Consider the following 19,096-nt stretch of genomic DNA (forward strand, 5'->3'; position numbering starts at 1 on the left):
GTGGACAAAGTTGACTTTACGGCCACACGCGCATCACTCAGCTGCATATTGTTTGAACATTGTACCTGTCAAGAGATTAGCATGAGATGTGATTCCTTTCGGGAGGCAGAGTTAAGGATTTTTATTTTTCCATTGACAGCAGCTTTGTGGCACTTCAGTCACTATTGTAGTGTGCTGATCAAATCCCTTCTGTTCAAATGCAAGTCATTTAGGAGGCAGCCGCTCTCTCCTGGTGGAGATCATTAAAGATAGAGTAGGTACACAAGCAAGCAGTGTTGATTTCTCTCTAATATACCCACAAATGCACTGAGCTCTCTTCCCGGAAAAGCGTCATCTGTCTGGACATCTGGTGTTTATCACCACAGCTATTCAAGCATGTCATTGCAAAAATTAACGTCAAACTCAAATGTCAATCTTAATAGCAGCTCTTAGGGTTTCTTTATCATCACCTAAATGTGCTGTAAACTTGGCTTTTGTAGTACATTAGTGGTCAATTTAAGATAATTTCTATCTTGATTGGGAAGGGCAAAGCTGTTTAGCTCATTTTTGCAGTTGAATACATTATTCTAAGCAAAGACTACTTCAGAGAATGTTAAGAATTTAAAATGTACCTTAATAACAATATTAAGGTATATTCTCTAGATAACTCTGTAGATTAATATTACATTAATAAAATGAATTGGTTTGTTGGTTCATAGTTGCAGGGTTTAGAATTTGGGATCATTAAATGTAATGGATCTTCATGTAGTCTTGGAGACAATAGCTGATGTGAATATTTAATAATCTAAAAATTGTCAGGTTGACTTATATAAGGACCCAGGCAGTAGCTGTACAGCAAGATATTACAAACTGTGTGCCCGTACAACCGTAAGTAGTGCTTAAATATGTATAAGCCGTGTCTGCAAAATGTTTGATATTATTATGCAAATTAAGTGCAGGAGGTTAACATAGATTTTCAGAACAATGTAACCCCTTGCGGTCCTGTATTTAGCTCTTTCAGCAAACGCATTGGGCCTAGTATGACTGCAAGCTGTTGTAAATGTAATTGTGCATGTGTGTACCCGCAATTTTAGTCAATGCACTCAGCCTCTCTATTCAGCTATTACTGCATTAAAAACAAAACTTTCATTGTGACATACCTTCTCTGTGAAGAAAACAGACAGTCTAAGTGCCAAATAGAAAGATTGGATGTGCAGGGCAGCACAGGTATGTCAGGAGTTAAGACCTTAAGATATGTGGACACCCCTTCAAATGAGTGGATTCGGCTATTTCAGCCACACCCGTTGCTGACAGCTGTATAAAATCGAGCACATAGCCATGCGATCTCCATAGACAAACATTGGCAGTAGAATGGCCCGTACTGAAGAGCTCAGTGACACCGTCATAGGATGCCACCTTTCCAACAAGTCAGTTCGTCAAATATATGCCATGCTAGAGCTGCTATTGTAAGTCAACTGTAAGTGCTGTTATTGTGAAGTGGAAATGTCTAGGAGCAACAAAGGCTCAGCCACGATGTGGTAGGCCTCACAAGCTCACAGAATGGGACCGCCGAGTGCTGAAGTGCGTAGAGCGTAAAAATCGTATCTCCTCGGTTGCAACACTCACTACCAAGTTCCAAACTGCCTCTGGAAGCAACGTCAGCACAATAACTGTTCGTCGGGAGCTTCATGAAATGGGTTTCCATGGATGAGCAGCCGCACACAAGCCAAAAATCACAATGCACAATGCCAAGCATCAGCTGGAGTGGTGTAAAACCTGCCGCCATTGGACTCTGGAGCAGTGGAAACGCGTTCTCTGGAGTGATGAATCAAGCTTCACCATCTGGCAGTCCGACGGACTAATCTGGGTTTGGCGGATACCAGGAGAACGCTACCTGCCCGAATGCATAGTGCGAACTGTAAAGTTTGGTGGAGGAGGAATAATGGTCTGGGGCTGTTTTTCATTGTTCGGGCTAGGCCCCTTAGTTCCAGTGAAGGGAAATCTTAACGCTACAGCATACTATGAAATTCTAGATGATTCTTTGCTTCCAACTTTGTGGCAACAGTTTGGGGAAGGCCCTTTCCTGTTTCAGCATGACAATGCCCCTGTGCACAAAGCGAGGTCCATACAGAAATGGTTTGTAGAGATCGGTGTGGAAGAAATTTACTGGCATGCACAGGACCCTGACCTCAACCCCATTGAACACCTTTGGGATGAATTGGAACGCCGACTGCGAGCCAGACCTAATCGCCCGACATCAATGCCCGACCTCACTAATGCTATTGTGGCTGAATGGAAGCAAGACCTTGCAGCAATGTTCCAACATCTAGTGGAAATCCTTCCCAGAAGAGTGGAGGCTGTTATAGCAGCAAAGGGGGGACCAACTCCATATTAATGCCCATGATTTTGGAATGAGATGTTCGACGAGCAGGTGTCCACATACTTTTGTATGTAGTGTATCACAGGAAGGGCACAACTTCAATGTCAATACTGGTGCCTTTGTTGAAAGGTGGAAAGGGAAGTGAGCACCAAGAACCAGCACTGGCTCAATTAGCACCTGTGGGTTCCTGTAGTAGCTATGTCCCCATTTACCAAACCACCGCAAAAGTCCTGTTGGCTTCTCAGAGGGAGGGCTAGAGAAAAAAAGGAGAGCAATACAAGTTGTCACGCTGAGTAATTAGTTTTCATGGGCCAAGAAGGGCATCAGGTTGTTGTGACACACACCAGATTGTCCAGCAGTCCACTGAGAGCCCCTGTCACTATCCAGAGGGACCAGTCCAGGGACCACTCTCCTCCCTTCCCAATCCCTCCTCCTCATAAGAGCTGGCCTCTAGCCAACACTACTGAAATAACCAAGCTCTCCATGAGGATGGGGATATAATAGCAAAGAGTTCTCCTCATTAACTTACTGTGTGTATATTCTAAAGTCACTGTGTATTTTCATATTTACCTAACTTCTGTTCACTAAGTTTTGTCACGGGAGGATGTTTTTGTGGAGGGATTAATTGTAATGTCCTTGCCTGTCACTGAGCCAGAAACACAATTTCTAGTCTGTGTATTTATTCTGTCACAATGTGATCACTTTATATTAAGACAGGAAACTCTTGGCTCATTATGTAGCGACGTTTCACATTTTCAAAAAAATTACCTGCAAACCGTGAATAAATGATGGCAGGCCTAAATGAGACAGAATACGTTCATTCTAAAATCAATGTGGCATCTTGAGAGAGTTCAGTGAGGGGCCAGATTGACTGTCTGTCTGTCTAGGTAATCCAGTCCTTCTGAGGGGTAGCTTACCGCTAAAGTAAATGACAGTTATGGCGACAGGCAACTTTCTGGGAGCACAAATCATTACTTCAACACAGAGAGGATAACAGGCCAGGGTACTGTTTAATATGGATTGTAAGAAAGACAGCAAGTGTATGATCTGAGAGAGAGACAGAGGGAGAGATAATACAGAGAGAGAGAGAGTGGTCAGATGATGGGACAGAGAGAGAGAGTGGTCAGATGACAGGACAGAGAAAGAGAGTGGTCAGATGACGGGACAGAGAGAGAGAGTGGTCAGATGATGGGACAGAGAGAGAGAGAGACGTAGAAGGTCAGGTCTTTGATAAAAGTCAGAACTGTCCCCCAGTCAGCCAGTTGGCTCCTGAAGACATCCAAATGGGGATATCAGCGTTTTCATCAAAGCACTATTTCCCCATTAAACCTTTGTGTTCTCTACATGGAAGGCACGCTATCAGACTTTATTATTTTCTGACTACTGGCCACCCTGAATGTTTTAGTTTTTTTGCTACAGACTTTCATTATCAAAAGGGTGCAGAGAAATGTCATTATATTATGGAAACTAACTCTTGAGAAGATATTAAAGATGTCACTAACTTTCTAACAAGGTACAGTATGATACATTCATAACACCTCCAAATAAAAAGGATAGTAATTTGTAAGTGTGAGAAATGTTCACTAAAAATATAATTAATCATATAATCTCTGCATTTCCCACCATCCTCCTGATTATGAGGCATTACACTACTTATTTTCCCACCAAAATAAGAAAACCATTTGTATTGTTGGAAGAAGGGTGTTCACTATTTTAATTCAAATTAGAACCAGTGAATAAATAACATTAAAATGCATCTCAATCAATCATAATATCAGAAGTTTTCTTGTTAAAAAAAACATATCAACTGTTTTCAGTATAAGAATCTTTCCAGGGCCCATTTGAACAGCACTCAAACTCGTACATATTGAAACACATGCCACATCACTTCATTCATTAGCTCCATCAAAGCCTGTCTATAGCAAATGTTACCCCCTCCTGAAGGTTTTTCACAGAGTACCTCTTCTCCTGTCCTGGGAATCAGAACATCACAGGGATGGTGTCTTCACAGTGTGGTGTTCCTTACAGATGTGGCGTTCCTTACATAACTGAAGTGATGGTAATAGTAATCTGTGTCAAATGGGGCATGCCTCTTTAACCATTCATCCCAGGGTTCCTGAAGTTGGTATCATGTGGGTTTTATCCCTTTCATCAAAAAGGGGAATCCAGAAAGAGACAAATTAATAAAACAGTCAGAGGGTTCAGAGATTCCGTTTGATGGAGTTTAATTGAGCTGCCGGATTTTCTTTAAACTAAACTAAATGAAGGGTTCTCTCTTTCGTGAGCGAGAAATTGTCTGCAGGGGGAGACCTCTAAGTGAGTAGAGGGTTGACAGTCTATTCTTTGACTAACATGACTGCCACTCCATACAATTTCAGTACTGATGTCTCTATCTGGGTCCCAAAGCAAAATGTTTGTATTGTCCGTAGCTACTACAGTGAATCATTGTGCACTTAAAGCAATGCTTGTTCTAGTCCAGCGGTTCCCAAACTAGGGGTCACAACCCCATGTGGGTTTGCCTGATATGACAATGGGGTCGTGGGAGAATTTCCAAAATCCTGAGAAAAAAATATATACACTACCGTTCAAAAGTTTGGGGTCACTTAGAAATGTCCTTGTTTTCGAAAGAAATGCATTTTTTTTTGTCCATTAAAATAACATCAAATTGATCAGAAATACAGTGTAGACATTGTTAATGTTGTAAATGGCTATTGTAGCCGGAAACGGCTGATTTTTAATGGAATATCTACATAGGCAATTTCTCGCATGGAATAGCCTTCATTTCTCAGAACAAGAATAGACTGATGAGTTTCAGAAGAACGTTCTTTGTTTCTGGCCATTTTGAGCCTGTAATTGAACCCAAAATTGCTGATGCTGCAGATACTCAACTAGTCTCAAGAAGCCCAGTTTTATTGCTTCTTTAATCAGCACAACAGTTTTCAGCTGTGCTAACATTATTGCAAAAGGGTTTTCTAATGATCAATTAGCCTTTTAAAATGATAAACTTGGATTAGCAAACACAACATGCCATTGGAACACAGGACTGATGGTTGCTGATAATGGGCCTCTATACGCCTATGTAGATATTCCATTAAAAATTCATTGTAGCCATTTCCAGCTACAATAGCCATTTACAACATTAACAATGTCTACACTGTATTTCTGATCAATTTGATGTTATTTTAATGGACAACAAAAGTGCTTTTCTTTCGAAAACAAGGACATTTCTAAGTGACCCTAAACTTTTGAACGGTAGTGTATGTACAAAAATATATATATATTATAATTTCGTTTTTGTATCTCAAAATCATTGTAATGTGGTTAACCTTAAAAATCGAAATGAAACTTATTCAAATCTAAAAGACAAAATTCAACCAGAGTGCCCTTAGATCATGGGAAAAGGCCACCCTTGACCTTTGCACTTGAATCTTTCCCACGGTGAATGGCTAGGCCCGCTACGCTACGAAACCACACACTATTGCAGAGACTTTGATATTACCAGTGGCAATTGATATTGTGAAAACAGGCAGAGGCACAGAAACTCACATCAATACCTTTGTCAGATAACACTTTTAAAAGAAGAATGTATGCTAGCAATCAAGGGGAAACTCTGAATGACTCAAAAACTCCCCAGCTTATGCTCTCCAAATGGACGTTAGCTGTGAGGGCCGAGATGCCCATGCACTGACTTTTGTTCGCTATACAGTACCAGTCAAATGTTTGGACACACCTACTCATTCCAGGGTTTTTCTTTACTTTTACAATTTTCTACATTGTAGAATAATAGTGAAGACATAAAAACTATGAAATAACACACATGGAATCATGTAGTAACCAAAAAACTGTTAAACAAATCAAAATATATTTTATATTTGAGATCTTCAATGTAGCCACCCTTTGCCTTGATGACAGCTTTGCACACTCTTGGCGTTCTCTCAACCAGCTTCACCTGGAATGCTTTTCCAACAGTCTGTTGAGCACTTGTTGGCTGCTTTTCCTTCACTCTGAGGGCCGACTCATCCCAAACCATCTCAATTGGGTTGAGGTCGGGGGATTGTGGAGGGCAGGTCATCTGATGCAGCACTCCATCACTCTCCTTCTTGGTAAAATAGCCATTACACAGCCTGGAGGTGTGTTGGGTCATTGTCCTGTTGAAAAACAAATGATAGTCCCACTAAGGCCAAACCAGATTGGATGGTGTATCGCTGCAGAATGCTGTGGTAGCCATGCTGGTTAAGTGTGCCTTGAATTCTAAATAAATCACAGACAGTGTCACCAGCAAAGCACCCCCACACCATAACACTTCCTGCTCCATGCTTTACGGTGGGAAATACACATGCGGAGATCATCCGTTCACCCACACCGCGTCTCACAAAGCCACGGCGGTTGGAACCAAAAATCTCCAATTTGGACTCCAGACCAAAGGACACATTTCCACCAGTCTAATGTCCATTGCTTGTGTTTCTTGGCCCAAGCAAGTCTCTTCTTATTATTAGTGTCCTTTAGTAGTGGTTTCTTTGCAGCAATTTAACCATGAAGGCCTGATTCACACAGTCTCCTCTGAAAAGTTGATGTTGAGATGTGTCTGTTACTTGAACTCTGTGAAGCATTTATTTGGGCTGCAATTTCTGAGGCTGGTAACTCTAATGAATATCGATCCAGGTTGGATGTGACAGCAGAGATGAGGTGCGCACTGTCGACCACGACCCCTGACTTTGAGAAGCTCCGACGCGACATGCATCAAGCACACCCATTTCATTAGCGGTTGTGAGATGAGAGATATTATGTCAGACTAATTTGCAATTGACTGTCATAGCCCCACATTAAAAGTATGTGATAGTGAGTTGAGAAGACAACCAGAAATACTGTTAGAATGTTTTTCAATTGACTGCCATAGCCCCAAATAAAAAAGTAAACATTGGCTGTTAATTACATATTTTTCTTCACATGGTTGGGGTCGCGAGAATTTTCAGATATCAAAATGGGGTAGTGGGTCCCAAAAAGTTTGGGAACCCCTGTTCTAGTCAAACTGTACATGTGGTTAACATGTATCTATCATTCAACAGTACTACTTGTTCTGTTTTAAAATGTCACAACTCTGGGTCAATGTGTAAGTTAATCACGTCAGTGCGTAAAACAGTAACTTTTTCTTATCTTGGAAATATGCCGTCTTGGAAAATGTCATCAAACTATGAAATACACCAGGTCTACCCTGCGGTTATGGAAATAAATTGAACAACAAGAAAAATACTGACTTTCAATCAAGCAAAAAGTAATTACATGGTGTGGGGCATGTCCCTCATGATAAGGTAGTCTTGTATGCTGACATGACTGTCGAGAGGTTGTTGTGATTCGAGGTGGAGAGCCATGTACATGAAATCTTATTTCACCATCACCAAATGAGCAAGGGACCAGAGAGGACACAGTAAGAGACATTATGTTCTAGTAAAGACAATGAAGGATGGAAAGAGAGAAGGATAAAGAAGTCAGCAGTTTGAGGGACAGCCCAGGTGTCATCTCTTTAAGTCACCCAGTCTCATTTGGGAATCTGCTCGTTTCCATTTGACAAGCTGTAGTGCTGGCCCCTGCATGGGCCTGTGCCTGTAAAGGACATACAGCAGGGTTCCCCAAACGAATTTGGCCCGTGGGTGGTTTTATTTGGCCCCCCAAGTTTTCTGAGCATTTTTTAAAATTATTATATACAAAAAATGTATTCATTGTTGGACATAAAAGACTGTAAAAACACCAGGAAATCAGCTACAAGTAATGTTAAGTTTGGAAATCTGTTCCCAAGTATTCCTACGCATAATAGAAAGACACGTGATTGTATACAACTGTAAGCAACATTTAAAATTATTATGTTTTAGTCTAATATTATATCTGTTTGGGCTTCTTGCGATCAATTTGCAGTATACAAATTATGTTCCGGCCCCCGACCATCCGCTCAAGAAAAAATCTGCGGCTGAATCTAGTTGATGATCTTTAACATACAGTTTCTACAGATGACACGTTAGCGGTCTCCTCTCTGCTAAAACCATGGATGACTCTGAGGTCACGGCGACCCTGAGGTCAGTGCTTAATGAAAGCATGTTTTGTCTGATTTATGGGGTCCTGCCCTGCATGTGCTATGACACAGAGTCCCCACAAGAGAACATGGGGTTACCAGGGGTTAATCAAGTCTGATTCCTCTCTCTGCGTGCAATATGATATTACCTGCTTGACTTTGAGATGGATCCCTGATTGTTCTGAAAGAGCTGTAGACTCTTTCTATGGCCTCATACAGAGCTATACTATCAGGGTCTCTTCACCTCCAATACAGTACAAATGCCTACTATACAGTGCATTGCAGAAGAACATTGTATCGGCAACAATTGATTTCCTCATTGAGATTGTTAAGATTTATATTTTTCCCTGAAGTTTTATCACAGAAATACTAAAATCATAAAGTGCACTCCAAAGGCAGTGTAGCGTCTTCCAGCTATCCAACATGCTGTGATAATAATTGTCCAACTGCCAACTCTTGGCATAATCATATAATCCATTATACTGTGCTGTATGTTTCTATGATTCATAAGCATGTACTCTAGTTGAGATTATGCGACTGTGCCATGTCTTCTTCTCCCTAGCCTAACACACGCCCTCTCTCTCATGGGTGTCTGATGAGCCCTCTCTCTGGCACCATGTGACTGTACTCTACTGTACTTGGAGTGCAGTCTGCAACCTGAACCTGAGATCTCATATGAAAGCTGGCTTCTCTCAACAACAGGCCGTGTGCTGAGCCCCTCCTGTGGCGGTCTCAGCAGGGGAGCACAAGTGTACGGGGAGGGTGGCCAAGAAGGAAGCCAATAGGATCTCTGCATGTGTTCTCTCGAAACGTCTAATGGGTCCGCATCACAGAACCTCTCGAGCTTAATCAGTGTGTCTGAGAATAGAGGCGCGTGTTTGACAGCCTGTCAGAAAAAGGTTATAAAAAAAATAATATGGGGAATATTATTTTTGTTGGGTAATTACCGCACCAGCTGCTAAAATGTTTTTACATGCCATCAAGATGGCTTCAGTCACAGAGGAAAGACAGGAGGAGAGAAGCTAGGGCAATTTATTCTTACTGTGGTTATGTGAAATTCTCCTCTCACTCTGTCTCTCTCTGTCTCCTGGGTTTTTACTGTTGGCCAGAATATGTGACTGACAAACCAAACAGAAGGTAGAATCAGTGAAGCTTGGAAAAATACATAAGGAGTAGAATCTTTATATTTGAGTGCAAATTGTATGTAAAGCACTGTAAACACCTTGTTCAAACCAACTGACTAATATGAGATGGTTGCATATTAATTTATATAATCACACATTCATTTAAAATACTGTATGTTGGACAGTTTGGAAGTTACATGCACACAACTGATGTTAGTTGTGGAATGCATATAGTGTATTTGTTTCTGATGTAAGAGGCTTCAGCACACTATTATCCAACACTGCTGCCCCCATGCTGCCACACTAACTCCTACCAGTAGCCACCAGCTTGCATCATTCAAGGAGGCAGTGCAATTAAAATGTTATGGTTTGGAGGAAATGTGTAATATCCTTGCCCCCAGCAACCATATCTAGTCTAGATCTGTAAGTTCATTATCATTCATATTTAACATTTCTCCTTTTATTTTATATCCTCCATGAATCCTATTTAGTACTTACTTTTTGTCGCTGTCATACAATTTGTCCTTGTGTAACTTGTAATAAGACCCTATGGTACAGTTGTAAATAATTAGAATTATATTCTAAAGTGGACCCTCTCTGTCTCTGAGGTCGGTGTTTATGAATTTCTTTACTTGAGTGGGCCAGCTTTTACTGTTTCGCAAGCTTGTGCATTCTCTAGTGTTACACTTTACTTCTGTGGTTCCCAAACACATTGTCTAATGTTAACTTAAAATGTAGGTTGATGTGCTGCCTACATCCTGCAACGATGACTGTAACTGTCTTGATAGCAAACAGCACGAATATGGTTCAGGCTACAGTGTATATTTGAATTTTGGCAGTTTGTCTACCGACTACAATTTGTCTATCAACTATGGCACTTTGATTACATAAGTGGATGCTGTGTAGTATTTTAACACAACAAACACAATCATTGCCAAATGATTTAAATAAGCTGCCAATAGCCTGATTTGTGATTCCAATTTATCCGAACTAGGGTTGCAAAGAGAGGGTAACTTCGAAAGTTACTTGAATGTTTTTTTTTGTATTTTTCAAGGATTTTATGTAATCTATCACAAGACATCTAGTGGCCCTTTTTGGTACTTCAGATTATCACGTGTCTGTAATTATCTCTGGCCCTCTGTGTGGCCTTAACACATGTAAAATAAAAAATGTTTTCGGAATGACAAAGCTGTAAAACTTTATCCTAAATATAAACCATCAATTTAGTGAATACCATTAGTGTTTAAAATGAGGGTTTCAGCATGAAATATCCTTTCTATATATTTGTACAAAGAAAAAATGTTTTTACTATGTTAGTATGTATTTGTTGTCAATGTTTCGGCATCGAACTGGTGGCAGTTGTGAAGAAAATTCAGTAGTTGGAGTTCATTGAAAATAATGCCATTGTTGATTAGATGCTTTTTTCATTAATCAGGCTTTTTTCTCTTGAACAATATTGTATATTTACTAGAAACTCGTGGACAATATGGACACAGATATAAAAAAATGTATACTATATATGAATACATTTCTTACAAGTTATTCAAGTATAAATGACCAAAGTTACGATAGATTGCCATAGATTTTCTGTTAATTACCTAAATTACTGAAGATTCCGGTAACTTTGGTAAATTACCGGTAGTTTTGCAACCCTAATCCAAACATATCTTGAAAACCCAACATAACTGAATCAATCAGAGAGAGTTAGGAGTGAAATTGAATGGTACAAGAGGTGAGCTACAGTAGTCATCTCATGTGAAATCACCATTCAAACTATTCAAAATACAAACCAAAGAATGGAAATGTGTCTTGCAGAAGCTGATTGCCAAAGGTAATTACCAGTGGAGATTAAAACATATGCACTTGCATCTGCCATTTCTATCATGGTCTCCAAGGTTAAATGGGAGGCTAGGACTCTAGAGACTAGAACCATGAATTATCAATAACTCAATAAACATAACTATATATTTGATTTAAACCATTTGAAATGTTAAGATCTTTGAATTGTATGGGGGATGAAGAGGTCTGGGTCCTGAATCTTGTGTAAATATGTTGACGGATTTATTGGATGTTTTTATTTTCTCTGTATTGACATACAGGGCCTTCGGAAAGTATTCAACCCCTTGACTTTTTCCACATTTTGTTAAGTTACAGCCTTATTCTTAAATAGATTAAATGAAGAAAAAAATCCTCAGAAATCTACACACAATACCCCATAATGACAAAGCGAAAACAGAGTTTTAGAAATGTTTGCAAGTGTATTAAAAGTTCAAAACAGAAATACCTTATTTACATAAGTATTCAGACCCTTTGCTATGGGACTCGAAATTGAGCTCAGGTGCATCCTGTTTCCATTGATCATCCTTGAGATGTTTCTACAACTTGATTGGAGTCCACCTGTGGTAAATTAAATTGATTGGACATGATTTGGAAGGGCACACACCTGTCTATATAAGGTCCCACAGTTGACAGTGCTTGTCAGAGCAAAAACCAAGGGATGAGGTCGAAGGAATTGTCCGTAGAGCGCTGAGACAGGATTGTGTCGAGGTACAGATCTAGGGAAGGGTATAAAAAAATTTCTGCAGCATTGAATGTCCACAAGAACACAGTGTCCTCCATCATTCTTAAATGGAAGAAGTTTGGAACCACCAAGATTCTTCCTAGAGCTGGCCGCCCGGCCAAACTGAGCAATTGGGGGAGAAGGTCAGGGAGGTGACCAAGAACCTGATGGTCACTCTGACAGAGCTCTAGAGTTCCTCTGTGGAGATGGGAGAACCTTCCAGAAGGACAACGATCTCTGCAGCACTCCACCAATCAGGCCTTTATGGTAGAGTGGCCAGACGGAAGCCACTCCTCTGTAAAAGGCACATGACAGCCCATTTGCCAAAACTCCCCAAATACAGGTGTGCCAAGTTTGTATCGTCATACCCAAGAAGACTTGAGGCTGTAATCGCTGCCAAAGGTGCTTCAACAAAGTACTGAGTAAAGGGTCTGAATACTTATGTAAATGTAATATTTCATACCTGTTTTTGCTTTGTCATTATGGGGTATTGTGTGTAGATTAATGAGGAAACCTAACAAAATGTAACCTAACAAAATGTGGAAAAATTCAAGGGGTCTGAATACTTTCTGAAGGCACTGTATGTTCCCCAGAAAACCCAGTTTTCCTTATTTATTCAGAAGCCTTGATGCACCCGGAGGGATTTGAATTCCACAAACTTCCATTTATGAGTAAATTGGGTGTGACAATTTTTTTAATGAGGAGGATGTCTTCGCGCTGAGAGCAAAAAGCTTGTCCTCTGAACAAAAGCTTGTCCTCTGAAGTCCTTTTTGTTCACACGTAATTATTAGATGACCTCTAGTGTGACATTGTAATGCCATAGCATGTATGTCAGAGTCCCGTAGTGAAGAGCCATGCTGATAGCGGAGGTGTGTCTCCTTTAACTGGAGTGCTGTGTTAAATGTTAAGGAGCTCCAACAAAACCCATTATGTTCCTTGGCTCCACATTTACCTCTTTAATAAGGGCATAAATTGATACATTAAAAGCCGCCATGGGGGGGGAATTCACACATGCTGCTCCCGCCAATGTGAACAGACAGTTGAGGTATTAGCTCTTTGACACACTGTGAGACAGCTAGCCAGCTACTGTACTGTACTGTACCTACAGACGGTTGTGGCCATGTTGCGAGTCATCTCCAGCATTAGTATTCATGGGCACATTTGTCACTGACAGTGTTAGCAGGGTTTCTGTGTCTAAATTCTCAGGCTCACTACGGAGAAGTGGGGCTATACTAAAGAGGTTAACATAGACCCTCATGGAGAGGCACACACACACACTCTCACACACACCAGTGTGTGTTTGGACATCCGCACAGCTGCTAGTGAGGACACAAGGGGATCGGCTTTCCCTTCTCTCAGAGGAACAGCAGGAAGACCAACCACTCTACATGCATACATACACACACACACATGCACACACACACACACACACACACACACACACACACACACACACACACACATACACAGACACACACACACACCATGCTGCTAATTGTGCTGCTGTTTTCTTGGACATGCTGAGATCTTATAATGTACAAGTGAAGGAACTTGTTTTCAACAGTCTAATGAACTATGAAGAACTTAAGTTGTATGAAGGTTACAGTTTATAAAATACTGGGAAAACCAATGCCAAGAAGAAGAGATACTGTACGAAGGCTATATCCTATTCCATGCTTTTTCTGCCAAAAAAGTGTCTTACTTGAAGGAATATCTCTTGTTTTTCGGTGCTTTGTATTTTCTCAAAGAGACACAATTAGCACTGCAAAATTCGATGAGATTACAGTTGTTGTGTCAGCATTTGTGTGGGAGATTTTTAGATGGAGAACAAAAATACTTGATTAAGTCTTGATCAGCCTGATGATGATTCAGATAAAGTCAGAGACAAGTCTTTGTTAATATTACATGATTACATTACATTGCATGCTATTAGCTATTGTTCTGCAAACCTCCAGTTTTCCATGCTGTTGTCAATTCAGCTTTTACTCAATATATGTGTGCCCTGTGAATCAACACAATTAAGTAAAAGGATAACAATTTAGGCCAATTTTTGTTGAAGATTGCCCATGTTAACTTACTAAGAAACTACTGTATCTTAGAAATAATTGTTTTGCCTTGATATAATATGATGTATGAGGCCCAAGTAAATGATTAGAGGCTAGTCACCAGCTCAGGGCTAAATTGCCATATTAGTGTCTCTAATGACATAATCTGAGGTGTCAGCTGGTATTTTGTGTTGCAAGGACCCAATATATTTGAGCTCCATAAATACGTAATGTCCCCATGAAAATCAATTTGGGACAAATTATGTGACTTGCTGCACGCATTATAAATCTCTGATAAGTTGACTATGCCTTACTAAAACTGTGTGCAATTCATCTTACTGTGAATGAATTTTCTACCAGAAAAAGAAAAGCTTCAACATCAGAAAGACATATCTTTCCTTCCCCCATTCCTTTGCTTACAGCGAAATATGATGTTGATGTGAGTTTTCTACGCTTGAAATACATTGTAATGTCTTATGGGATTACGTGAGCCTACAAAGCCATTTCAGTTCAACGTTTGAAGCTTACAAAATCTCTGACTACATCCAACCCCACCACTCCCCCCATTAACTCCTTCCCAACAAAATGTCATCCTCCAGTTGCTGTAACAATGTCCTGTGAGGTAAATGGACTAGATCCTAATACAGTGTGATGGGCTGAGATAAGGCTTGTCTGGGGTTTGAGCAGTATGTTTGTGTGGTCCCAGATAACCCACATGAACAGTCAGAGGGCCCAGCCTAGCCTAGCAGAGGGGCTAGCATGACTCCCAAGGGCCCTAGAGAGATGACCCCCATGTCCCCATGTTCCCACTTGCCATCTCCTGCTTTCTACAGGACCCAATCCGACAAGCTTTCAAGCCAGGGTCATATTCTGTTTGTCCATATAACAAAAAAGAATATGCAACAAAACAGAACAGCGCTTGTCAGTGTTGGAAGGAGAAGATGTATTGAAATAATGACCCCCTGGTGTTTTAGCTTCCAGACGGTTTAGAGAGGAAGCGGGGAAACATTGACATCTATTACATGTTGAATCATTTTACTGCCTAGCTCTCTGAGAACATAAAGCATCCCTCTCCTCTGTGCCTTGCTGTTACAGTAGCTATCTGCAACTGGTGGGTATTTTTATGGCATCGTTTTTTACCTAGACTAACAAAGCATGCCACAAACATGTTAGATGTGCTGTGAAAATAACTCAAGGACATAAAAAGCAATATCACCAAACAGTGCAAGCTTTCTGCACTGTTTATGTTTATGTATTTCGTGTGGCTTGAAAGACATCTCATTCTGAACACTGTATACTAGCCTCGAGGACTTTCCTGCATCTTAACATCATCTAAACAATAGCCACATATGACAGATCCCAATATGAAACCATAGCAGTTGAAAACCACCCCCTGCTGTTGTGGCTTTTATGGTTGGGAGAGGGTATGTATTGCATGCAGCTTTACACTATAAACAACCCCCCCTGGCAGTTAAAATGACGACACCTTCCAAACCTCAGCATGTCAGCCCCTCTGTCCTGGGGGAGGCATTAGTGTGATGAAGTACATTGTTTCCCTCTAAATCTACGAATGTTACAAAAACAGCAACAACAGGCGCGGGTGTCAGAATCTGTCACAGTCATACATTTTCCCCTCCATGGCTATACTCAATGACCCATAATGGGTTCCTCTTGTTTACCTTGTTGGAAGGGCGAGACGTTTATATTTCAAACGTCAACTCTGATTGTGTCTGAAAAGACTAAATGAGGGGTGAGGTTGTCGTTGTTTTTGTTCTGGGCATCCATCTTTTATATTCTATAATCTGGTGGAACAGTCAGGTGCACAGAGACTATCGGGTGCTAATGTTTCTGCTAACCCCTGGTCAACAGCTTTGTTTATTCTGCTACATTGAAACAGTTTTTTTATTCACCGGTGCATACTCATCAAAGGAATTGTTTCAATTTCTCCCTCCAGTTACTGAGGTAAACAGGTGACTATGTGTGTGCGTATGTGCGGGTAAGTCTGGGTATACAGGTGTTTGTTCATGAACTAGTAGCCTCTGTTTAGTAGACTTTTAGTAAAGTAATGTAAAGGACTATGTGATGTATCTATGTGCAGCTCCAGAAACATGACCGTGAGAATGAGGACGTCCCTTCCAGGTGGAGAACAGAGGAGGAGATGGCAGCAGAGGCTTCTGATCTGAGGAAACAATTCAGCTAAACTGTCCGGTAAAGAACCACTTTAGGTCTTTCTCTATAAAGCAGGCTACATTGAAAATGGTTTGCCCATGATGTTAAAGTTGTTGTTGATGAGTGCTTTAGTTGAAGTAGAAGGTTCATGTTAGTGACTCATGACTTATTGTGTTTTATATTTTTTCAGATCCAGAATCTCTATAACGACAACTTACAAAGTTTCAAGTAATTGTGAAGTGGATAATTCTTCAGTTGGCACTGTTGTTGAAAAAAGTATTTTGAACTGAACTAATGTGGTTGATTAAATTTCATACCTATTTAAATGTAACGTGTGACTTGTATTATTACCTCAGCTGTTATTTTGTGGTATTTTCGTTGTTCTCCTTAGAATTTTTTGGGGTAAGAGTTATTGTTGTTGTTTTATATTCCATGAGTGTCACAACATGTAAATGTTGAATTATTCATCAATCGCTCTCCCTTGTATCAGTTCTTAATCCCACCAAATCAGTGCTCATAACAACACTTAAAGGCCCTATAAACCCCACAGTCACAGCTATGAACATGCATGTGGGCACCTCCATGCAAAGCGGAGCTAAAAACAAGCGGATAATGAAGGTAACATGTGGTTAATAAAGAGGAGCAGCTGCTCTGGGATCTGTGAAATTGTCAAATCAGATTTAGTGTGCCGTAGGAGACAACAAGCCTGCCAAAGAGTCAGCTGAAGGCAATAGATCTGCTTCCACATTGCCGGAGTTCAGGAACTAGTAGTGGTTTTTCTTCATATTTGTGATTAACTCTAAGTATCTGATTTGGTAAAAAAGTTTGCTCTTCATAATAATCAATTTAGTTTAGTTTATTAGGATCCCCATTAGCTACTGCACATGCAGCAGCTACTCTTCCTGGCGTCCACATAAAACATACAAATACATGACAAAGTACAGAACAGTAATAGACAAGAACAACATAAGATATTACATTCAATAAAATAAAATAAAAATCTAATAAATAAAATAAGAGTTATATATATGATATAGGAAAGACAAGAAGAGACAAAAAAAATACTATTTACAGTGGGATAATGAAGGCCTGAAACATATTATGAGAAGCATTTTGAAGCCTAATTTCATAGTTTTCAGTTGAAGCTTTGATACACTTTCACTTCCTTCAACTCAACTGTAAAGTGCTTAAAAGCATTTCCCTGCACTCTTAGAAAAAAGCGTTCCAAAAGGGTTCTTTGGCTGTCCCCATAGGATAACCGTTTTTTGGTTCCAGGTAGAACCATTTTGGGTTCCATGTAGAACCGGAACTGCAAATAGTTCTACCTGGAACAAAAAAGGGTTCTCCTATGGGGACAGCCGAAGAACCCGTTTAGGTTCTAGATAGCACCTTTTTTTCTAAGAGTGTGGAGTCCAGGGACTGGGTTTTGTTTGGTACAAGGTTGAAAAATTGACCATAAGAAATGGTGTGAATTGAACTCCACATCAACATTCAGTAAAGTGGCATTATGATTGAAACAATGACCACAGTAATGGATTGATTCCTGGTGGTTATGCCTGATGAATAGCACAGCATAAGGCTACATTGATTTTCTTTATTGTATCGATGTTGGAATAAAATGCCAGTCTTGCCATTTACTCAGCTGGATGCAGAAATACAATTCTGTCCTTGAAATACAATGTGTGAGTGGCTTTCTAGTGGTAATAAAGCTGTAAAAGGCCCCATGAATTTTAAACAATATTATTAAGCATGAGGAATTCTTCAATGGCAATAATTCAAAGAGTCGGGGGAGAAAATCCATCTACCGTAGGTCCAGTAAGATTAAACCTTCCCACATAGTGAGGGAAACATAGCCTCACATAAAGGAATATACAGTTCGTATTAGGCCTTGGCTTCAGGACCAACACTGTGTTACCTCGATCCAAATTCCCCTTTTAATATCCCTTCCATTTCACAGGTTTGTGGTTGATCGTAATAGGAAATAATTAGTAGGCACATTGGATATCGTTAAAGCATATTGAATATAATTAGCGATCAGAGAATAACGTTGAAATAAATTTCACAAGCTGTGGAATGGAATTCCAATTAGAAGGCACATCCCGAATCTATTAAATGGATGACTCGAAGTGTTCCTATTTACTGAGGTATGGTTTAATTACCTCACTGACATGGTTATAGGGCCTAATAACTCCCAACATCTTTCATAGAATTACCAGGCTACCGCTGCAATGGTACCATGAATCACTTTACTTCTTTAGCGTCTCAAACCGAGAGTACACAGCACTGTGAGATTGGCTTCTGGGAACTTCTCTGACTAATGTTTTGCTTGTATTTCAAGAGAAAGACTGTTTAATTGAACTTCATAGATTAGATGTTTCATTACAATGATTTACACAACCCAAATTCTCTTATAATATGTATTTAAACCATGCACATTGACATGAAAAACTAAATGTACAGTGAGGGAGAAAAGTATTTGATCCCCTGCTGATTTTGTACGTTTGCCCACTGACAAAGAAATGATCAGTCTATAATTTTAATGGTAGGTTTATTTGAACAGTGAGAGACAGAATAACAACAAAAAAATCCAGAAAAACGCATGTCAAAAATGTTATAAATTGATTTGCATTTTAATGAGGAAAATAAGTATTTGACCCCCTCTCAATCAGAAAGATTTCTGGCTCCCAGGTGTCTTTTATACAGGTAACGAGCTGAGATTAGGAGCACACTCTTAAAGTGAGTACTCCTAATCTCAGTTTGTTACCTGTATAAAAG

General features: G+C 40.1%; 1 protein-coding gene across 2 annotated transcripts in view; it reads left to right on the plus strand.

The window, feature by feature from the left end:
- The window catches only part of LOC311138462 (bis(5'-adenosyl)-triphosphatase-like), a 341,753-nt gene extending 325,112 nt beyond the window's left edge, over positions 1-16,641 (plus strand). For both annotated transcript variants that reach the window (XM_084173146.1, XM_084173147.1), the window contains 2 exons: positions 16,251-16,360; positions 16,512-16,641. In XM_084173146.1, coding sequence (XP_084029272.1) covers positions 16,251-16,352 — 102 coding nt within the window. In that variant the 3' untranslated portion in view covers positions 16,353-16,360; positions 16,512-16,641. The remainder of the gene's footprint in view (positions 1-16,250; positions 16,361-16,511) is intronic.
- Positions 16,642-19,096: the final 2,455 nt, after the last annotated feature.

This window comes from Coregonus lavaretus (genome assembly GCF_964263955.1).
Source record: "Coregonus lavaretus genome assembly, chromosome: 12".
NCBI lineage: Eukaryota > Metazoa > Chordata > Actinopteri > Salmoniformes > Salmonidae > Coregonus > Coregonus lavaretus.